Raw genomic sequence first — 24,299 nt, 5'->3', positions numbered from 1 at the left:
TCGAAATCGTTTTTGGACAGCAGGACGTTTCCTTTCGTCTTTGTTGCTGCCTGCGGAACAAGTGTCACTAGCAACAGACGGTATGTTCTCATCGTTTCTAGCTAACCTTGTTAGCCAGCTGCTAACGCTCGGTAGTTAACCTGTGTTAGCTGGCTGGCACTCTGGCAGGCTGGGAACATTTCTTGTGCCTTATAGCTTTATTTTTCTAACGTCATGTGTCCAATTTTCGGCCTGGACACGTGTACCAGATGATGATAATTTGTGAGGTGACGTAAACCGACATTAAACACAATGAACTATGTAGTTAGCTAACCTAACGTTAGCTAACAATCTAACGGTACTCACAAGTCAAACCCTGTTGGAATTACTCCTACTTTTTAAAATCATAATATCAACAACAAAACAGCCGTCAACCAGACACAGTTAAAAGACTGCTGCACTCCAGTTTGTAGCCCGTAAGAAGGCGTTGAGTTGTCTTTTAATCAGCGTCCAGTACTGCAGCAGTGTGTTCAACTTAAGCTGCAGGACTGATGTGCTAATCACTGCCATGACAAGATGAAAGCTGCAAGCAGCCAGAGAAAAAAGTTGCGATTTCAGAGGGTTTTGTAACGTGTCTGTCACACAGTGTGTTCAGTAAAATGTAAAGCAGGGACCTGTGTCAGCTTGAGGAGTGTCTTAGTTGGGGTAGCGAGGTGCTTTTGAGGCGTCTCCTTTCATTTTTCGTGGAAAACGAAGAAAGATGAGAGTCTGCGCTGCATATCTTATTCATCTGTGCTGTGGAGTTTGTCAGGTGACAAGCGGATGATTTTGTCACAACCTTCTGATGCTTCTTTTAACACCTGACATCCCAAGATAAAGAGAGATCACCACTCTGTTGAGATAATAAGCAGCCTCAGGGCTATGAAGATAAGACATAATTGAAATGAATGAGTAGCTGCATACACTGCGTTTGCCCTGTCATTGTCGTTTGCTGGTGGTGACAAGGCAGTTTATCAAACATTGGTAAGGATCATGCAGTCACAAGCTGTCGTCTTCTGGCCTCTCAGTCCAGATACTGCTGTGCTGCCTCATGAAATGAGCCTGAGTAACATGAAACAACACCAAAGTGTATTTCTCTCAATCATTTAGTCAAGGGTGTGAAGTTCATTTTGGGATATATGGTCTGTAAAACACATTTGTTACAATACTAAAACGTATGGATGTATATAAGTGTGGGCTTCATAGCTGACAGTGTTTTTTAAGGATAACATTTTCAGACTACAAACATAAGTAATGGGAATAATTTTATATATCTGTAACAACTACATGAGCTAAATTCAGTAAGGTGTTCTTGATCCTGTATAACAATATGCTTTAATCTTCAAATTCAAATGTAGAGCTTTTTTTTTGTTCTTCAACAGTTTAACTACCCAGTGTTGCCCACTGTTGAGCAACTTATTTATGATGTATTTGCAAAAGGGCTCCAAAGATTTTTGTCACTGCATACAGCAACAGCTATGGCCTTAGATTTTTCAGCACTCTGTGGTGTCAAGGCTCAGTCTTGATCTTATTTTTTTTTTTTTTAAGAGGGACCTTCAGGTTATAGCTCAAATTTTACAATGAACTGTCGTGTGTTCATGGTCAGACTTTCTGAACATTTTCTTATCAAAAGTGTCACCATCTTATGTTGGATTTACACTCTTTGAATGTGCTTTTTTCACATTCTTTGTATAAGCTGTCACCCCAAACATAAACTCTGCAATCTTCTGCCCCTCTGTTACATAGTGCGTATTTGTTTGCATTGTAAAGGGGTGGATAGTTGACTTTTGGAAGGAGTATAACTTTATTCCTTCTATTTGGTTGGCTTTTTTGGGTTGTCACTTGGATAGCGTTTGAATAAAGACTGCAAACCCATTAAAAAAACATTTGAATATTATGCCGAAAATGTATAGAAACCTATCGTCACCCCTTTAATGCTCAAATGTGCAGATTTCTAAAGAGAGCCCTCCATTAGGTTATTCTGTTGAAGCCACATTTGTTGTGTTTTTTGAGTGCTAGAGGCGTCCCCCCAGAGTCATCAGTGTTTTGGTGTCGGAGGCCTCCCTGGGCTTAGCAGCATGTTGTCCAGACCTGTGTGTTCTTCCAAAGAAAGGTCGTTAGCCCAGAATGGCGACCTGGCCTGTGCTCTGTTTGTCAGGACACGTGTGTGACCTCCCTCTCTTGGTCTATGGTAAACACAGCTGCAAGGCTGGTGGTGGCGGCCTGACCAGCACGTCAGGGTGCTGTCATTGATTACCTGACCTGCATCCATGCATTTGGATGATCTGACTCCTCTCTCATTGTTTGGTAGTTTGTAGAGTGGAAATTCTGAGATTTTATCAAGCCACAAACTGCAAGTCATCTCTCTACCCCTCCCACAAATGATGTCATCTGAACTGCATTTCAGATGACTGAAGACTAATAACTTATTAACTGTAAAACGAGAAAGATCTCATGTCTCTTTCCAGCACGTTTCTTTCATGAGCTTTCATCTGCTGCTCATTTAAACTTGTAATGGACTGTTTGCCAAACCGGCTCCTATCACTTGCGTTGCTACGCCTGTCAGACTTTCCATTTTAGCACTAAACTAATCCAGTTTACAGTGATGGCAGTTTATAGCAGTAGTCATTCCATAACCCTGTTTAGATGCTTACTATAAAAGACATACTTGGACAAGCAACACAATGGTTTGATTTATGCTTAATTTTTCAAACATGTTACACTTGAACGAAGATGTGGACTCCTGTAATGTGTGTGAGAGAGCAGCTTGCCATGCAATGGATGTGCACGTCGTGAACAGAGCTTTTTATAATGTAACCTGTAACCCTAAAATAATGCAGCTTGCTTATATTTACTTAAATGAGAATGAAATGAGCATCAGACTCATTGAAATATAGCCTACTTTATCTAACACACCTCATTTTTCACAAGCTACTTGATCCAAATACTGAAGGTTCTGGTTCAAAGCAGTTACGTTAATAAGATTAAATTGTTGATACAATATGAGGGAAAGATTACAGTTCCCCTTGACAGGTAACTACGGTTTTTCTTGTACCCGTCTCCGGCTCAGCTGCCTCTCTGATCTCCACACCATTGTGAAGCTGATGCTTGTTTGTGCCTGTCTCTTTGAGGTGTGTGTAAAGAGGTTTTGATTTCTTCATATGCATAATGACTGGTCCTCTCTCCTTTCCCATTGAAAACTTAGAAACAGGTGTCAGGCTCATGCACAGACTGAATGTCAAAAGGACGTGCAGTGTGTGCATCAGGCAGTGAGTGTAAATGTTACCTTTCTGAAGAAATGCAAGTAGACCTGTGCAAGTAAAATGTAGGATATATCCTACATTTATATGTGTATATATATATATATATATATATATATACACATATACACACTGCAGGCCAATCTATATTAAGTTGTGTATATATTTACTTTTTGCTTATTCTTCAGTGTTACCAGGGGAAATAAATTGCATACTCCCAATTTACCAGTTAATTCCTTTTTATTTCACACCCTCTTCCTGAGCTCTCAGCTGAGCAGAAATGCCAGGATGCTTACCTCATTTCCTCCCCTCTTGAGTGAAGTGAGGGAGGAAAGAGGGGAAGTCTGGGAGGAGGAGGGGGTGCGGGCAGCTGGAGACTGTACTGGCTTTGTTGGGGTTGGAAACTTTTCCTTTTCTTCTCCCTGTCGGCCCGCCTTGCCTCTCTTTGTACACTCAACAATGCCTTCCCTGTTCACGCTGCTGTTGTAGTTGTTGTTTGCAGCGTCTTTAATCCCTTGTATCATGTAGGGTCAGATTCGAAATGCAATGACCATGACCAACAACCTTAAATATTTCTCTTTAATTTGAACTACTACATAGTGTGTAATCTTTACCCCCCTGTAACGGGGGAGATATGCAAATAATTGCACTGATTTGTTTTGATTGTCCTCTCTGAACACACCAATACAAGGTTAAACCTGTCTTTCAGCCACTGACCACTCCCCCAGTTTTCAGCTTGCTCCACAATTTGGTGAAAAGGGTGGGACACTGTTTGACTTTCATCCCACATCAGTCAATAGCTGCCCAGCTTGCCTGCCAGGAGATTGCTCTGTGTCTGTTCATGATGCAGTGGAGGCCTGGCTAATGCATTGACTGTCCCCAGCCCCATAGAAACGCAGGAATGTGCATAGAGGCAGCATTACACAGGAGACAGACAGGCCAGGAATGCAGCTGCAGTGATACAGGGCGACTACACTGGCTCACATTTGTCTGTCTCACATTTGTCTGAGTCCCCGATTCATTCCTATCCTGTCATCATTGCTGTCTCTCTCTCTGTGAACCTGTCCATCTCTCAGTCCTTTGAGCCTAGCTTGTGTCCCTGCTTGTCTCTAGGTGTGCGTCTTATCTCCTAGAATAGCCACGTCCTTGTATTTTAAGGGTGCCTCTTCCAAGTGTATTCCAACTATGTGAAATGGAGTAAGTAATTTCCCATTGTGCTGCTGCATGAATACCACCATGGCAGGCAGTAGCTGATACAGTCTGTTTGTGGGTGGTTTCCTCTGCCCCACACACACGTAACCCCACACACACTGCTTACCACTAATAGACACACAGCTCACTAGTGAGTCTCCGCTGGCTAAGTTTAGACTCAGTTGACTCCCAGGTCTAATTATCAACCGAGAGGAAAGATGGACATTCTTCTCTCCTTTCTGTTAGACTACAGAAAGCGGCAAAAGACCAGGCCTCATCTATAAAAATAGATTCATACTTGAACGTAGTCCTAAGGTAATTTTCAATGGTGTGCTTAGATTTGATTCATAGAATATACTGAGCATTAAAAACCCTGTGTACAAAGGTTCTGAGACGCCCATCTGTAACTTAAGCACTTGTGATCTATTGATCTCAAATGAAATTAAAATTGACAGCAGCTGCCCTTCAATCAGTGATTTCCCCTCAGATAATAGAATTAGTCAGGAATAGCCATGTTGACACACTATTTATAGACCATCAGCTCCTGTTTTTAATTCAAAACAGCTTTTGCCTGGCAATTAATTTCTCACACCATTAATTGATGATTCCTGTCACGGTTCATCTGCACCCTAACCTGCAATATACTCCTATATAACCAGCAGGAAAATCACTTGTGTTAACTGTAGACTTTTTTTAGTGATAAAAAAGATCATCCATAAGATCAAATCACCTGAAAGTTTAAGAATATACTTGAATTCAAAGGTAATTGATTTTGTTTCATCTACACAATCACACATGCAAACCAAACATCTTTTATTAGGCTTATTTGTCATAGTTTTTTGTCTCCTGGCGTCTCATGCCAGAAAACAATCATGATGAAAACACAATCAATATGTACAATGTAGATTGTGTTTAAAAAGGAATTCTGTAAACTTTACTATTTGCATTTGCATCTACAGAAACAATTTAGATATGATAAAGGTTTGAAGAGTGGGAATTTTTGGTTTTAGGTACCTTGAAAGTGCTTGAAAAGTGCTTGAATTTTACTCTTAAAAGCTGTACGAACCCTGGGTTTGCCCTTTGTAATTTCCCTGTAGTTTTGACCCGGCTTATGTTTAATCAGTGTGTCAACATGACAGGAAAAGAATTTAAAAAGGTCCTTCAACTTATTGTTTGTTTAGTCTGTTTGTTTTATGTGCGAGTGAATTTGTGTTTCAGAGTGGTTGTGTAACATGTTCTTCACACCTTGAAAGGACCACTTCACTCTGCTGCGATATAGATTGTTGAGATGTGTTTTGTTTTGCCCAAGTACCCTCTTGTTTGCACTGAAACATATGATTAAATGAGCTGCTGGGCCTGCTTAAAGTAGTGTTGTTGCTGAAGTAACCTCTTCAGATGAGAAACCTTTTTGTATGCTATCTCATATTCTCATTGATCTGTAGCTCGCATCACACTTTAACTTCCCAGAGACTATATCCTTTTCATTTGATTTGAATATTTTTCCATCTTAATGTTGGAATTTATTATAGAGGGAAGCCATTAATCCCTGCAACAGGAAATGTGTGTTGTGCTTTAAAAGCTGAGTGTACCATGTTTCTCAGCTTGTGTCTAGGGAGAGCTGTACTCTCCCAGGCTGCGGCAGGTCAGCCGAGGTCAGCGCTGGATCTGTTCTCTCACTGGAATGCCGAATGAACTCTGTCCCCAAGGAAAGCTCTGGCACGTCTACCAGCTCTCATCTTTCGACCTGCTTTCTCTGTTTTGTTGCTCAGCGCTTACGCACATTCTCACTGCACTGTTATCAACATTTTTCTGTATTACTCATTTGTGCCATACCCAGGTCCCCACTCATGTCAGCTGTCGTCGTATTGGTGATCATTACCCAAGATTACAGAGAGCCTTTTCCTGATTACCCTTCATGGTCATTGCCGTGGTAGAACTGTGTGTAGAGCAGTGTGTCATCGCATTGTGCTCCCCGAGCTCTATTTGAAACAAGATTAAACAATTAGCAATCGGAAATATTTTATGTTTTTGCGTTCTATTGGCTTCCTGTGTCTCTATTGTTGATAGTTCCGCCTTTTTGGGAGTGCCATAACTTCACTTCACTGTTTTATGGCAGCAACCTTTCACCCTTTCATGAAGTTTAGGCCTGTTTTCTGTAAGTGGATCTTCACGGCTGGCAAATAGCTTTTTCTCTGCTAAATATCTATGTGTATACAATATGGGCAACATTTACAGTGACAGTGAAACACTGCTCTTTCTCTCAAAGAAAGAACAGAGGGCTTTTACGGGGTGATTGTGATCTCACCTATGGCCCTAAATAAGATCAAGAATTTGGCGTTTCTTTCACAACGCAAATGTTTTGTTCTGTAAAACGTCATGTGGTTTCCACTAATCGGTTTTGGACACTTGTTTGCAACTGCTAGGAACAGCCTGTCAAATGTGGGTGTTTTGTCTTGTGTTGATTGTAAACAAAGTCCTTATTGATATTTGGGGGCTGTATCAGTGAGAGGAGTGGTGGGTGGGTGTGAAACACACGTGTGTACTGTATGTAGGTCAAAACCTCTCCGTCTGTCCTTGGGCATTTATGCTCTGTTAAAGATATAAATATGTAAGTAATAGACATACTTGATACAGTATTGACAGTGGACCATTACATTTGGGTTTAGGTTAGATTATAGTTGGGCGTAGCAGAGATTTCCTGGTGGAGATTCCCAGTTATGTTGTTATGTTCATGCTTGTGCTCAGGTGTGCTCGTACTTCCCAGTTCCAGTAGGCTGAGATGGTAACGTGACTATGGAGAAGGAAGGAGTTGCAGTTGCTGCAGTTTGTATTAGTTTCTTTGTTCATTTTGCTTCAGTTAAATTTAGTTTTGATGAACTTCCAGGATTTAATTGTGTCTTCATTCTAGTATAAGTTTTGGTGCTTAATGACTTCTTTCCATTGTCTTCCCGTTCGTTTGTCTTTTTAATATTTTTGCTTGCTTCCCCTTTAGAAATGTCACCAAATCTATTAGGGGAAATATCTGTAGTTGTGCGGAAAGCTGCCAAACTGAGGAGCAGGATTTTGTCCTGTGGAGCAAACAGTTCTTCACCTGCTCCTTCAGCACTTTCTGCATTCTGCACTTTCTCTTTCTCATTACTCATCTCTCCAAGTTCGTTGTTGCATTCTTTTCATGTTTTACACTCTCCTCTTTTTCGTGGTTGTCCTTTTCTTACCTTTTTGCTTCATGTCTCTTTATCTCCCCCCTCTCTCTGCCCTCAGTCTCTCTCCCCCAGTTCTAGGCACACTGGGCAGATTTGGATTGTGTTAATGTCCTTAAATCTGCACGCTCAATGAGAAAAGCCTTTACTGCTGACCACAGCCTGCAGCCAATGAGCTGACATAGGTGTTTCATATTGTGAGTGAGACCTAGCCAGGGCCTTCAGATGAGACAGCTGGCCTAGTCTACCTGCATCATCAGTCCTCTCATCACACACACATACACACAGCTATCTGCTCGGCAGCGATAAGCCCCAACAGTCACTCCTTAGCTGATTTAGATGCAGTGGTGGCCTTGTGACAGACATCAAAGTCAGAGTGAAGCTCCTGCCCTGCAATCATCGTTTCATGGTTGAATGCAAACTATTAGCCTTTCACACTCTATTTACTACTCCCCTATATCTCAGTCGCAGTACAATGCACTCACCATGAGTACCACCGGACTCCAGAGTGGCTTGCAGAAGAACGCACAACGCCCTAAGCTTTTTTTCTTTACTGGATTTGTGTAATGTTCCTTTGTTGCTTTCCTTATGGTTTTTCTGTCCTAGTGCTTTGTCAATAGGAGAATACATTTTTACATCCAATAAAAATAGAGGAAAAGGAAAATGTGCAAAACATTCAGTTCCTTTTGTGGGTCTATTCCTGAATCCCATGCCTCCTTCCATATGTACAGGAGATACTAAGGCCAGCCCTGCCCACCACATCAGAGTTTCCTGTTTTCAGTCCTAGCTCAAAGAAAGGAGAGTCAGAGCTGTGGAACAGGGAGGGGATCTCTGTGTGTGTGTGTGTGTGTGTGAGTGTGTGAGTGTGTGTGAGTGTGTGAGTGAGAAGGGGGGAGGTTGTGGGGAGAAAGCGCAGCATGTGTTTCAGAAGTAGAAAAGTGTGGTGCTGGTAGTGTCAGTGGTTTGGTTGCAGCTGTAAAGCTGCTGTGCAGAGTGCTCCTTTTGATCTTTTGGTATAGTGGTACAGATTGTGGAGGTTCCGTTTTACTGCAGTAAGTGCTTATAAAGTATGCACATGCAGTATTTGTGAGACAGCATGATCTGTAGGCCCCTCGAGCTTGTGCGGGTAGTTTATGGGTGTGTGTGTGTTTGTGTCCCTTGGCACTACTTCGTGTGTGTTTGCACAGCGTGGTTCATTGCCAAGGTGTAACCAAAGACACCGATAAACACACACAGACACATTCGGGGATGGACACCCAACAAGCAAGCTGGACCTCAGTAGCAACCCTCTCCTAAAATAACAGACATTCTTTCTCCACCTCCCTCATCACCACTCCCAGAAACACGGAGCACAACACAGATGTAGAATCACAGAGAGCACAGTCAGTGCTGAAGCAAACTGTGGCACAAACCTATGGTTTAACCCTGGTAACCATTACCAGGACAGTGGGCCTGTCAACTTTCTGCTGCTTTTCAGTCCTGTTCTTTGGCCTGAGTGTCGATGATCTGGTCTGTTGAGGTTGCTGCCTCAGAGGACAGTCTGTATTTACTGGCCTCACACTGATTTTCTCATAAAGAGCTGGGCTGTCCAGAAGATGGAATAATTTGCCAATTTCAAATGGTAATTCTAAATCCAGACTTCCGTTTCTCTACAAACGGAGTCCATCTGACCTGTAACAATACTGCATGTAATGACTAGCCTAACAGAGTTTCTTGGACAGTCAGACTAATTTCAAAGAGGTCTGCTCTTGTTGGCTGATATCAAATTACAACACATAAGATATAGAAAAAAGAAAGTTTATCCCGAAGGCTCAGTTGGCTATATTTCTATGTAGCATGTGAGTTGACTTATCACAAATGAGGAAATGGTGATGCAGTCAGTGTGTCTGCTGTTCAAGTGTAGAATAACCTGCTAGTATATATGATTTGTCTTTTACTCTCTGGTACATTTTGAGCACTCAGTGCAAAGACATTATATTAAAACGTAGCAACAGTCCTAACACCCGAAATCTGGTGTTGTTCAGGCTGTAGTTTCTTCTGCCTCTGCAGCTGTGCACTGTTGTAGAACACACACTCTCCCTCTGTCTACCTCTCTATAGCTCTTTGTTTCTCTCACCCTCTCGAATGTGTGAAACTCTCAAGTGGACAGAACACTCATCAGATTGGTGCAGGAGCCATCTGTCCTGATATCATAATTTTGTGGAGTCACCAGGCAAACAAGCGCACTCAGACATGGAGAGATAACAGACAAGTAATTATGTTTTGTCATACAGGAAATTGTGAAATTACCAGACAGATCCACACAGCAAAGTAATGTCGAAATTCAGATGCAAGAGCACACATTCTTGGATTTTTTAAAGAATACAATATGTTAATCTAGCTTTTTGGTGCTGTGTATTGTTACTTTGATCTTCAGCTGTTACAGTTTATCATGGGTGTGATCTTTTTATTTTCCAACATGTCCGTCTCTGCCAAACTATCCTCGAACAAAACATTGACCTGTTTCATTTAGCTCCACAACCGGGCAACGTAATACGATATAAAGATTATAATATAAATGTTTGTTGCTGCTTGAATTAGAGTATACTCTAATATACTCTAATATAGTCTTTCTGTAGACCTTTATTTGCAATGACTGCAGTTTTTTCATCATCAGGCCGTCGTTATCTATCTTTATGGTATGTCCTTTAAACTTCCTTGTGTCACCCGGAAAAATCTCCGGATAAAAATGGTGATGGCCATATTGATATTTATTGTAACATATGCTGTTTATCGCTGTTGATCTTGGTATGATCCACTTGTGCAGCTGCCTTTACAATTGTGACTTATAGTCACAGTCTCGATGCTGCTGCTTCATCGGAAACCACTCTACCAAGGCAAACCCTTGCTCTAATCTGCCGTGCGATATCTCTCACTTCTTCCTGTTTGCTATTACCAGCAGAGGACTGTTTGGGACCAGGCCTTGTCACTGTTGATCTTACAGATACATCAGAGCGCTGTCTCTCTGCGTCAATACTGTCCAAGGTTGTCAACCTTCTGTCCTCTCTTCTCAGCTCTGTGACTGACGCACTGATCAGCTATGCAAACTTGCACTCTGCCAGCTGTGATAGTGACTGAGCAAAAGAGAAAGCAAGCACATTAGAAAACTGCAGTGTTTCTTGAATAAGCCGAGTGTTGGAAGGCCTCGCTCAGGGGAATTAGATGCATGAAATTAGCAGTGCACTAACATTAATGTGCCATCATGCTTGTTTTAGAGCTTACATTATAAATTTAACAGTCTGACCTGAAGACTGTTATTCATCAACCCCTGATTAAGATGAGGCTTTATGATCTTAACAATCATAATAGTTCATGATTACCTGACGGCTGAATTAACTTTCCTTTTAGTGTCTATATATAGTACATCCAAATGTACAGACAAAAGTCTATGAACTAGGGCACACTTTAATCTGTTTCTTCTTCTCTGCCATAACTCCTTCTTTTCTAGTAGAGTAGATGTATGACTGACGCCATTACTTTGCAACGCAATGGTTGCATCGATTATAGGAACTGATGAGCTCTACTGGGACCGGTTCTTGATTCCCATCCATACTACAGACGAGACATCGAAAAAATAATCTGAACTCATTGTCCACTAACTAGCTTTTTCCAAAGCTTTTGATCATATCTCGTTTCTTCATCGGTGGATGGAGATGGCTTTAGTCAATCATTTGATCTACATATGGAACGCTGGTGGTCTCTTTAATGGGATGTCAAGAATCAAAAGAAACTAACATTATCTATACTAAGTACCCATCCAGGTTGTGAGCTTGGTCATTTAATTGATGGATATTTTATGAATCACACCGTCCTCCCGCTTAGACCCTGTTTTGTTTGTATGTTGTGCACACGGAGGCATGTGTGTGAGGATGCAGTGCACGAGTAAAATCAGGGAAGAAGAAAACTACAAACTGGCACACCAAAATGTAAACGATTGTTTCAAATTAATTAATTTAAAAACATTGCTTTTAAAAATCTTAGATGAGAAGTGAAATGCATTAAACATGCCTGTAAACATACAGTTTACACACAGAAACAATGTAGAGAGGAGAGCGAACTTAAACCAGTGCTCTTGTCATATTCACGGTGGATTTTGACACGCACATTCATCTTTTCAAGTGTAATACGCCATTATTAACACAGCTAAACACACATAAAATACTCTTGACAGAATGGCTTACCTAATAGGCTGTGAAAATTATAAAACTCTCCTCCTCCTCCCTCTCTTTCCACGTTTAGAGAAGGCAGTGCCATGCATCAAATTGTCAAACACCATGGATAATGTTCCTCCTCTTTCAGAACTGCAGAATGTGATTTATTTTTTATTGTGTTAGGCTGACTTTGACGACAAGAAGAATAAAGATGCTGCTGTCCAAAAATGGAATTAAATTCCTTCTAGTCTCCCACCTCCGTACTCTTTTCTCTCTCTTCCCTTCTTGCCATTAACCAAAGTTTTCTTCTTTTGCTCTCTCCAGGTTCTGTTGCATCAGTTTCGCTGCAGGTGACCCCCACCCCTTCGCCAAAATCCGGCTATTAGATGTGACCACGAGGTTGATCAGGAGAAGCCACCATGTCTTAAACACAGAGGGGCCCTCCGGAGCCCTGTCCCCCCACCCTAGACCACCCTCCCCCTCCCCCATCCACCACCTTACCCCTTCTCCCAGCCCCATCCCACTCCCAGACCTCCCTGCACATGTGAGGGACAGGCTACCCAGCCCTGGCTCCCCGCTGGCACACCCCTCCCCCCCCTCCGGAGAGATGAGCCTGCAGAAGCACCAGCAGTTGGGTGGGGGTAGCGGTGGGGTGATGGGCTCTGATCGGGACCTGCAGTCCACTGCTTCCTCCATCTCTCTGCCCTCTGTGAAGAAGGCCCCCAAGAAGAGACGTCTCTCCCTGGCCTCTCTTTTCAGAAGGCGAGGTCGGGAGCCCAAATCGGGGCGCCAAAGGTCCCGAGAGCTCCAGCACCCTGGACCCGGAGGGCTTGGAGGGGTGGATGGCATCGCCAGCATCGAGAGCATCCACTCTGAGATGTGTAACGACAAGAACTCTGCCTTCTTCTCTGTGGCTGGGACCGGAGCTGCCTCTGCTGCTGCTGCTGCTGCTGCTGCTGCTGCTGCTGCTGCCGCCTCCACCTCATCTGCCTCAGGGCCTTCTTCCTCTACCTCCTCCTCCTCCAAGGTGGGGGGTGGGGTGGGGTCCGAGCTACTGGAGTGCCCGCTGTGCCTTCTGCGCCACTCCAGGGAGAGCTTCCCTGATATCATGACCTGTCACCACCGCTCCTGCATCGACTGCCTGCGCCAGTACCTGCGCATTGAGATCTCAGAGTCGCGTGTGAACATCAGCTGCCCTGAGTGCTCCGAGCGCTTTAACCCGCACGACATCCGCATGATCCTGGGGGACCGGGCTCTCATGGACAAATACGAGGAGTTCATGCTGAGGAGATGGCTGGTGGCTGACCCGGACTGCCGATGGTGCCCTGCACCGGACTGTGGGTAAGAAGTGGATTTAAATACATGATCACTGCCACAATGACATACAGTGTAATGCAACTCGCGTCAATTCTGACATATAAGCTGTGAGGATTACACACAGTATTTCCAGAAGAATGTGTTTTCCAGTAGATGTGTGCGTTTGTGTCCAGGGTGTCTCAGGTTTATCTGTTTAGGAAGAATGCTGTGTGTGAGATAGAGTGAGGTCCGTGCTTCCATAGTGGGCTGTCTTTGATAGGTGCTATATAAGGTCAAGTATCTGTCATGGAAGAGAAAATGAAAATGTTGAAATAGAGCCTAGATAGAGACCTAGTCTAGCAGCTTGACTTAAGGTGAGGTGTAATATAATGTACCCTAGCAAATGTAAGACATTTAGTTAAAAATTAACTCAGTTTCTTTGTCTAAACATTGTAAATCTTTCCACCTCAATCTAGTTATCTCTAGGTCATAAAGTAATTAGAGGCCTGGAGTCTTTAGCCTGTTCTTTTGAAATAATAAAGAAACATGTGTACTGTTGCCAGTGCTGGTTGTAAATAATAATCACATGACTGCACTGCTTGTAGAGGCACTTTTTGTTACTTAAAGTTAAGTTTATGAATGGATAAAACGTGCAGCCCCTCACAACGCTTTGCAGAATGTGATTTCTTTTATTGTAAGTGGTAGTAAAACGAATATTTGTGTTCTCCCTGAGTAAATCGAGATCAAAGCCATTATGTAACAATAACATAAGGCTGATATCTACGAAACTAGAGGTTATTAAAGAGACCTGTTGCAAGAATATAGCCATCTGTAGCTGCTTTTCTTTTTTTTTTTTTTTTACCTCAGCTAAACTCAGTTTAGTTCACATACCTGTTGTGCACTGTGATGACAAATCATTGTAGTACACCTACCTGCCTCTGCCCGAGTGTTAGTACAGCCTCCTCTGTACCAGCTGTCTGTCTCCTTTACTGCCTCTCTTTCTGTCTTTATTTGTTTCAGTTCTTTCTGCCTAACTCACTGCAAAGTAATCCAGTTGTGCTGGACTGTTTTTCTGTTTAATCCCCGTCATGAGTGACGGCTCGTTGGCTTTCTTCCACCCAGTCCCCCTCGCCGTCGCTGTAGTGTGTCTTTCTAGAGGCCCTGCAGGGTCAAATGGTGACTCCGACTCACTGACAAATCAAATCAGCACCTTATTTATATGCAGCTGTGTGGACGTCTGTCTAAAGTGTCCTAACTGCTGGCTTTTCACAACTCTCAAAAGTAAGGAGGAGTCCAGATGTCTCATTTATTCAAAACTGATTGAACTGTTGTTTTCTCGGTGAGGCTGACTGTGATGTGGCCGGCATGCAGTATCTTTATGATGGGAAATTGGACCGTGTTTTTTGTATGATGGGCATAACCAGCTTCTATCATGTTTAAAACATCTTTCACCCCCCCCTTTCTCAGCCGTTTCCTTTTCTTCCAGGAATTGTCTGAGGTCAGGTGGACATAAAGCCCCCCTTCTGCCCCCTCCCATCCCATCAGACTTTCTTAAAGTACTCTTTGTACCTCATTCTGAAGCCATAGTAACCTTGAGGACTTGGCCAGCTGGATGTTTTGTTTTGTTTTGTGGGATGTCCTGTTTTGTAACCTTGACCAGAATAGTATCAACTATATTTTGAGGGTAAAAAACGTCAACCGTGTTTGGCATGACGTGTTTTATTGTGCTCTGTAGAAAGTTGAAATAGCTGCAGCATAAAACAATGTTGAATGTTTCCCGTGGATTATCTTTCCTGCCCTGCTTGGAGTCAGAGAGCAGCAGGTCAGACAGTACTGTCATTATTAAACATTGCAATATTTTTGACTGAGTTCTGAGAAATTACTACAAAGCCAGAGTATATTCATATATAGATAGTGACATTATATTGGTAGGTTGGCCTTCTAGTCCTGTCACAGTATCTTTTCAGTTCTACCAAGAGACCCTTCAGTCGCAAAGGCCCTGACACCGAGCCAACAGTTAGACATCAGATGACATTTGACCTTCATAGCAGTGAACAGTAACTGAACAGTGTAGTGTAGTTCTTTGGGGTCAGCTTTCTGTAATTGTCTTTACTTCCTCTCTTGTGTCCGCATTTGTCAGACAGCAGATAGTATATTTCATGTGCTGACGGACTAGATCTTAGCACCTCAGTGTGGTTCAGAGGAAACTACATTGTCCAGCTTATTTTTTCCACGTCTCTGCAGCTTTTCTGTGCTCTGTCCTTTCCTCTTGCTTGTTCCTCTTTCCTGCAGCTCAGAGGCTTTTGCAACATCACTCAGTTTCTTATGTGCAATGTTCTAGAGGAGTTAGGGAAATGTACAGAAGGCACAGTTTAAACCAACCAACCTCCTTTTGGAAACAATAGCTTCAGCCTGCTTTTGGTCCACACAATCAAGTGTATCTTTTACAGGGGTTAGAGAAGTTCCCATTCATCCATTCAACCGTTAAGTGAATCCTGGTTCAGAGCAAAAGATATTAAAAACAAACATTATTTACACCATTAATCATCATATTGCTCTTTAGATTTTGTGAAAACACCCCACAGCAGCTTTATTAACCTGCTGTTAGAAGTGGATACAGTATTGGGTGTACAGTTGTTTAAAGGTTTATTGTTGTATTGCCATTGCTGTAGTCAGATATAAACATGTTTGAGTACTCACGTATTTGTTTCCCACAGTCTCTGGTAAGACGGGTATGTAGTGTTAAGTGGTTATAGAAAGAGGACACTGGTGTCACAGTTACTGTTAATGCTGTGCTACATTTATGGGGCTTTAAAAAGTATAACATTGTTGAATTGATCAAATCAAACCAATCATGCTGCCTACTTCAGTCAAGAGTCAAGAGGAGTTGGTAGTTAATGGAGAGAATAAAAAACAGTTGCTGCAGATAAGGCAAGAGAGTAATGCTGGCAGAATAAATTAAATACATGTATTATACCACCAGTGACTGTCAATGCAGTTTCAGAGCTCCCATTCAACACAGCATATTTAAACGTGGGCTCATCAGGAAGTGCATTTAGGTCTGACACTGTCTAACAGTGAAGGATACATGGAAGCCACTTTAGTTTTTTGGCCAAATCAAATTCAGCAGCATCAGCAATGACCAAACAGAAAAACATGATCCACTGAGGTCTGTAGCTACTGTGCCTTCATCATTCACTTAGTGTATGGATGATCAGCTGTGGAACATTTGTTAGTGTGTGCGTTAATATTACAGATCACCAGCTGAATACATTTAGGTTGTCATGACAATGCAATGCACACATTTTGCGCTACTGTAAACTGCACGCCTTCGTTTGGATCATGACTTACAGACTCAGTTCATAGAGAATATCGCTAAGGAAAAGATGGCGGCGCTTTTTGCTTTGTTTTTTTTGCCCCTGATGAGGTCAAGTTTGCAGCACAAGTTACCATGGTGATCTAGCTAGGTTAAAAAAGAGCCATCTGCTGCTTTAGACTCACCACACCTCGCTAACTGACTAATCTCGCTTCGTAGTCCACCACTCTGGGGTTTTATTATCATTAACTTCACAATAAACAGCCACAATAAAGCCGCTGTCCTCTGTTCCCCTAATATCTCTCCAGTCTCCGTCTGCATAGTGTTAAGTGCTGGTGGTTTACTGAGAGTGATTTTAAATAAGACTGACGTCTCTGCGATTCCTCAGTCTGTCTGACCTCAGTAGAGTAAAATGATCCACAGCGGAGGAAGTCTCCCAGGCTTCCCATGGCCCTGTGAGTGAAATCTTGGGTCAGTCACAGAGGGGCCGGGAGGCTTCTGCTACAATCAGATACAACTACGTCACGCAGAGCAGGGTTTCCATCAGGAAATAGGCCAGCCAGTAATTTTCAGCAGTCACCTTTGAACAGATGAGCACTTGAACGTTGTCTCTTTGTCAGCACTCACTGCTTTAGCTGTCACTCTGTCAGACATGTTTGGATGTGCTGTGCTGTGTCACGTAGATACACATGCTATTGCAGAAGACGCAGCTACTGGGGAAACCAGGCTGACAGACACCAGCTGCAGACTCTGCTCCAGACTGCTTAATACAATAAAACTGGTTTAAGCACACAAAAATGTTCCGCCCACATCGTCACACTTATGTTGTGGTCTGGACAGCAGCCTCACATTAAACTTATCGGCTCGGCTGTTCAAAATAGCACTGTTGGCCCTTTCACCCCTTGTGGTTTCCAAGTAAAAATATATTGCTTTGTGTGAGATTAGATTAGATTAGTTGTGGGGACAGCAGCCAGTTCAGCCAGCACAGGCAGCGTCCACATTACATGGTGAAAGAAAAATTACTTTTTCTGAAGGTGTTGCTCAAGTGAGAGGCCCTTTTTTTCCAAGTGTGCTCTCCCGTTATTATTCCTGTTGTTATTATCAGTTAAGGATGAAGTTTTCTCCACAGCGGCTTTTTTACAGCGTCACAGATCAACATAAATGACAACATATTTTTCTTTGGCATTTGCCCGATGACACACACAGTGAAGACAGTGGTGGAGGATGGACAAAGTTGCATTAGTAGTAAAAAAACACAGTTCTGCATCACCTCTTCTCAAATGTCTGCACTTTTATTTTATATGCATCACTTTTACTGATATGCACATCATTTGTATTTATCTGAAGTTACTTTTATTCATCACTGTTTTAATTAATTGACACTGTTGTTTTAAACACTAATGTCTCACATGTTCTCCATGACCTTGGTATGTTTAGACAAAACTCATTCTGTGTTTTCACTGTGATGTATTCACACTTTTGCCTAACGTGTGCTGTTTTGTCTTCTTCTAGGTATGCAGTGATAGCCTTCGGGTGTGCCAGCTGTCCCAAGATCACGTGCGGCAGGGAGGGCTGCGGTACGGAGTTCTGTTACCACTGTAAGCAGCTTTGGCATCCCAACCAGACCTGTGATGCAGCACGGCAGCAGAGAGCCCAGAGCCTCCGCCTGAGGACGGTCCGCTCGTCCTCCCTCAGCTACAGCCAAGAGAGTGGAGCTGCAGGTTGGCCGACTGAACACACAGAAGCACTTTCATGACTGCTCATCTGATTTTTTTGTTTCTGTGTGTATCCTACGCACGTCTGTCAAATCACATACTGATGCTGCGTTGTCTAAATGGGAGAAATGTGGGAACTTGTGTCGGCAGCTAAGGACAGAATTCAGTTAAATGTGACGTCTAATTGTTCCTGTTATGTTATTGCTGTGGTAGTTACAATTGACTCACTGATAAATTCACCATCATGCAGATTGAAAGATGTTACCTGACTGACCAGACATCATTTGTTTGACGACAGTGGTATGGCTGTATTATGCACTCTGAAATCATAATCTCCCCCCTCTGCCTTTCAGCCGATGATATTAAGCCATGTCCACGCTGTGCTGCTTACATCATCAAGATGAACGATGGCAGCTGTAACCACATGACCTGTGCTGTGTGCGGCTGTGAGTTCTGCTGGCTCTGCATGAAGGAGATCTCAGACCTGCACTACCTGAGGTGTGTCTCCAGCATCCAAACACACTGCTCTTCAGATGTTGTCACCTCTGTCTTAATTGCTGTGATTATGATTCAAACAACACCCAACAAAAACTGTTGTTCAAACGCTGGTTTTGTGAGTGGCTATAGGTTTTGTTGCTTGAGTAGTGTAGATCAGGAACCTATCCAGCAAGTTCAAGGTTCAAGATGTTTATCAGCACTCTGGTTGTCAAAGTACACTCGGGAGAGATTCTTTGGCTGGGAGGCTCAGTTGCAGAAAAGAGATGAATGTAAGATAAAAGTTAAAACCGAAAACAAAAGGCATATAAATATGCAAACAGAATATAAACAAAATTAAGGCATAACAAGAGCAAAAAGTGCATATTCAATCCTCCCTGTGTGTCTGGCTAAGTCAAAATAAAGTACACTTGGAACAGTCACGGAGCTGGAGATCTTTGTCCCCACAGGGAGAAACTTTTCCGACTGTTCAAATGAAAAATATATTTCCAACAGCTTCCCCATCATTGTTCTTTTTCCATTAACCTTTCCCCTCTTACCTCTCCCTCAGTCCGTCAGGCTGTACTTTCTGGGGGAAGAAGCCATGGAGCAGGAAGAAGAAGATTCTTTGGCAGCTGGGAACACTTGTGGGCGCTCCTGTCGGCATCGCACTCATCGCCGGCATAGCCATCCCCGCCATGATTATTGGCATCCCCGTATATGTGGGAAGGAAGGTGAGACTGTTGGAAAGAAAAGTTTCCTGTTTATAGTTTTCACTACATGGATGAGGCAGAGCATTGACTCTCTCTGATCTGCTGTTCAGACACGTGACTGTATTGAGCTGTATGAATGAGTTTAAACGGTTTCATAACTATATATATGAGAAACAAGCCCTGCATCGATCATAGCTAACTAGTTATATTGAAAAACCACCACACATACTTGCATTTGTTTTCCCAGGGTCTTGAGTTATCTCAGGCCAGCTGAGGTCTCTCATCAGTAACCTCTCCTGTGTGTGTGTGTCTGTGTTGATACACTTGTGCTGTTCAGTATCGCTCATCAGGCTACGTCTCTCCAACAAGAACTTGACATTACAATGAAGCGAAAGCATTCAGACACTCCAGAATTCCCCGCTCCAGCCTGCCAGCGTGAAGTCCGAGCCAGCAAACTTTTTTTTCCCCCCGACAAAACCAGACCACATTCAGCAGAGATCCCATGACACACGCAAACGTCTGAGCATGAATCACCTGCATTCCTCATACACACACACCGAGTCCAGAGCCATTCAGTTGCAGCACGGTCACGTGTCATATCAACTGTACTTTGTCACTGTTGACTGACTCATACAGCAGAAATGTTGTAATAATTAGAGTGGGAATGCTTATTGACTTGCTTCTCACACATGTGTACTTTTTTGGGTTTGGATCAGCAAAGAACTCAACATTAAATGATAAATGTGTAATGTCCATTTTTCTAATTTTGCTTCCAGCCGTGCTTCGTGTACTCTCTAAATACCTGCCAGTCTTTACATAAAGAAGATTTCTTCAACAGTCACTTACCGTTCGTCTCTGTCAGGGTTGCTATTTAGCCCACTTTCCTCATGATGGCCTTTCTAGTTATGATATCCACTAATAAACCAGCAAATGGTCACATTTAAGATACCAGAATCTTTTTTTTCTTTTTTCTTTTCCAACCTGTATTTCCTGTCGCTGTTCAACTATCAAATAAAGCTTTAAAATTGTATAGAAGAAAACAAATGAAACCAATTCTCATCTGCTCCCCCTCTGTCTGTCAGATCCATAACCGCTATGAAGGCAAAGACATCTCCAACCACAAGAGGAACTTGGTGATCGCCGGTGGAGTGACGCTCTCTGTCATTGTGTCTCCAGTAGTGGCTGCAGTCACCGTCGGTCAGTCTACCCTCCGACCTCTGAGACCTCCTCCCTCTTTCTCTACGTCTGTGTCTCGCTCTCTGCGTGCCTGGAGAGTTTTATTGACATGTCCTTGTTTGACTTTGCTGGCTTCAAGAATTTCTTTTGTTTAATCTTCGAGTTCATATTGTGCAAAAGTTTGTTTTCAAAGTCAAACGGATTTCTCACGAGCTGTTATATAAAGATGGGAAAGTCAAAGGGGATTTAGACAATTTTGATTTCTGTGCGTCAGCAACAGTGACCTCCACTGTTTTTTGTTTTGTTTAGTTTTTTTTATTTATTTCAGCGGTTTAATATGTCTCTGGTGCCTCTATTGCTCTTTGTCTCTGTCACCCCTCAGGCATTGGAGTCCCCATCATGCTGGCTTACGTCTACGGTGTGGTGCCCATCTCGCTGTGCCGTAGTGGAGGCTGTGGTGTCTCAGCCGGAAATGGGAAAGGAGTTCGCATTGAGTTTGACGATGAGAATGACATGAATGTCGGCAGTGGGGCAGCTGCCACCGGTAAGCTTCAGTGCCCCCACCACCCACACCGACACCCAAAAGCGAGTTTGTTTTTGCCCAAGTCAGCAAGCAACAGAATTTGCCTTTTGCTGACTGATACAGTACCGAGTCCCCGACCAAATTAAATCTGCTGCTGGTAACACAGACGTCAAGTGTTCTTTCTCACTTTTCCTTTCACAGAAAAATGTTCTTTTTCTGCTTCCTCTGTGAGACCAAAAGCCAACTGCTTCTTAGAAAAATACTCTCATCAGATTTCAGTTTCATCACACACAGCACTACCTTTTGTTCCTGCAAGAGCAACATGTTTTATCCCTTATTTTAATGAAATGTTATTTAATAACTGAATGTCTACATAGATACTACATCAGTGGCAGACACCAGGAACAACCCCAGTATAGGTGAAGGCAGTGTTGGGGGGCTGACAGGCAGTCTGAGTGCCAGCGGCAGCCACATGGACCATCTGGGGGCCATCAGGGACAACCTGAGCGAGACGGCGTCCACCATGGCCCTGGCCGGGGCCAGCATCACCGGCAGCCTCTCTGGCAGCGCCATGGTCAATTACTTAAACAGGTACTGAGACAGCAGCACATGCCATGGGATTTAAATGTGGTGCAGCTTAGGACTTAAAGGTGCTTTGCTGCGTTGACTAACCCCCCCACCCCCCCTCACATGTTGTCAGGCTGGAGGTGCAGGCTGATGTGCAGAAGGAGCGCTGCAGTCTGAGCGGCGAGTCTGGCACCGTCAGCCTGGGTACAATCAGCGACAACGCTAGCACCAAAGCAATGGCTGGATCCATTCTTAACGCCTACATGCCCCTCGACAGGTGAGCGCCATTTACCTTCTATCTGGATGATGCCAGAACAGTCTGTTCACTGGCAGCACGTCTGCTGTTCTGTGTCGCTGGTGTCCTTCCAACAAACAGTAACATGAAGCAGATTGCAGTGAAATATCCAGTAAATGTACTCCTGCACATACTAAGTGAATATCACTGCTCACACCAGCACTGATGATCAAGGCTGTTGAAAGACTGTTACCCGGCAGAACATTCAATTATTTGTATTTTAAATTATTTAGAGATGTTAATGATGAGAGTCCAATATTTGTTAGGGAAGCATTTAGTATTAATTTATCTTCCATCAGCTCCAAATGTTTTACAGTTCTGTGCATCAGGCTCACTGGTGCTCACTTGAGGCTGAATGAGATGCACACAAACATTTACACACTTGCAGATGCACATATAGTATATTTAATGTTTTTCTTAACATACACTGCAAAAAATCTTGATAACATGTTATAATAAGTATATATTAATAGATACTATCTGTTTAGTGTTTTGGCCCCTATTCTCAGACTCCTTATTCAGATGAACTGAACTTAAATGTTTTACTTTTTGTCTCATGTCTCCCTCTTCCTCCCATGTTCCAGAGATGGGAACAGTATGGAGGTCCAGGTTGACATTGAATCCAAACCCGGAAAACTGCGACACCACAGCGGCAGCAGCAGCGTAGATGACGGCAGCCATGTTGGCCGCTGCGGCTGGACCTGCCCCTCCAATGGCTGCACTTCCTCAGAAGGCAAAGGAACCTCCACCAAGTGGGCCAAAGAGGCATCCTGCTCCTCCTCCTCCAGCTCGGGGGGCAAAAAGAGCAAAGGCAAGCTGCGCAAGAAAGGCGGCGGAGGCACCAAGATCAACGAGACGAGGGAGGACATGGACGCTCAGCTGCTGGAGCAGCGCAGCACCAACTCCTCGGAGTTCGACTCGCCCTCGCTGAGCGGCAGCCTGCCGTCTGTGGCCGACTCCCACTCCAGCCACTTCTCCGAGTTCAGCTGCTCCGACCTGGAGAGCATGAAGACGTCCTGTAGCCACGGCTCCGGCGGAGGCGACTACCACACGCGCTTCGCCACCGTCAGCCCCCTCCCCGAGGTGGAGAACGACCGCCTGGAGACCTGCCCCGCTTCCTCATCCACCTCCCAGGGGCCCGGTGCCGCGATCACCCCCCACTCCCCCACCTCCACCACCTCCTCCCTGGGCCACGGCGCAGAGCTCTCCCCTCTCTGCTTCATCACAGAGGAGAATGTGAACCTGGTGTGCCCCGCTGAGCTGGACTCTCACAGCAACACCAGAGAGCTGCTAAAGGAAACCAACAACAACCACCACCAACCACAACACCCAGCCCAAACCCAGCAGCCGCCCAGGAACTCCTGCATACAGACGGACATTTAAAATTTCAATACCTTAAGTGCTGCACAGACGCTACTTTTATTTAACATCTTTTCCTCCACTCAACTAACAAATCAGCTTACAGTTTAACCTGCATTTTCTGTTCTTCCCTTGTGAAGGGGACAAACGTTATTTGGGGATTTTTTCTGTCCTTCATAAAAAGCAACTCTTGAGTAAAACAGAGATCCGTGTGTCCACTGATTGTCAGAAGGCTTGTTGGAAGTTTTAGGAGATTTTTCATAGTGCCGCCATGTGAGAAATGTTAAGGTTGTGAATGCTGGTTTTTCCGACGGTTCACCCTCTCACCACTCGTAACAGAGCCAGCCCACGAATCTGGTCGCTGTCTTATCGATCTGTGTAGGTTAAAATAAAACCACTGTGCCGGTTTTGCTTGTATTTGATTTTGGCTCCACAATGCGGATGCAACACCACGCAGGAATGTTAATGTTACAGCTTTCCAGAAGTGAACTCAAACAGGGACCAGGCAATATGATTCACTATTTCCTATTTTTTATTTTTCCCCAAATGTATTAGCAACAGCGGAACCTGTGTTCTTGTCTGTATTTATTATTAGACTCTTTTTTTGTCTTTTCCCTGGAAGTTTTTTTTTGTTCTTTTTTTTAGACGAACCCTCAAATGTATAATTATATATATTATTAGGCCTGGGCTTAACATCCTAAATCATTTTAGCACTAAAATCAACACAACTGAGGTTCTCTTCAGATGGACGCACACATAGCTGTTGTGGGAAGTGGAGCTCTGGAGCTCTTTGGGAGCTCGGTAACCACTGGAGCCCATGTTTCCTAAAACTCTGTGCTTTTAGTGCTAAGATGGCTCAGGAAGCCCGGGCCAGGTTAGGTTCTGTGGAGAGCTTGGGGGTGGGTGTGCGGGGTTGGGGTTTGATTTGAGAAAGGTCTCTGGAAGGCCACGGTTGTCGAGATAATGCTGAAAGTCATTATATTAACATTAACCAATGGGTTGGTCA

The 24,299-nt window shown here is 43.6% G+C and overlaps 1 protein-coding gene across 1 annotated transcript; it reads left to right on the top strand.

Annotated features, from left to right (window-relative positions):
* On the top strand, positions 1 to 24,177 carry LOC139205529 (E3 ubiquitin-protein ligase RNF19A-like). Its single transcript, XM_070835776.1, has 10 exons — positions 1 to 80; positions 12,184 to 13,200; positions 17,984 to 18,192; positions 18,540 to 18,684; positions 19,232 to 19,394; positions 20,456 to 20,570; positions 20,932 to 21,093; positions 21,450 to 21,663; positions 21,773 to 21,916; positions 22,519 to 24,177. The coding sequence occupies exons 2-10, from the start codon at positions 12,467 to 12,469 to the stop codon at positions 23,315 to 23,317; spliced, it is 2,685 nt and encodes an 894-aa protein (XP_070691877.1). The 5' UTR covers positions 1 to 80; positions 12,184 to 12,466; the 3' UTR covers positions 23,318 to 24,177.
* The last annotated feature ends 122 nt before the right edge of the window (positions 24,178 to 24,299 follow it).

This window comes from Pempheris klunzingeri, chromosome 8, assembly GCF_042242105.1.
Source record: "Pempheris klunzingeri isolate RE-2024b chromosome 8, fPemKlu1.hap1, whole genome shotgun sequence".
Classification (NCBI taxonomy): domain Eukaryota; kingdom Metazoa; phylum Chordata; class Actinopteri; order Acropomatiformes; family Pempheridae; genus Pempheris; species Pempheris klunzingeri.
Note: the sequence above shows the minus strand (reverse complement) of the source record. Positions and strands in the feature narration are given on the sequence as shown.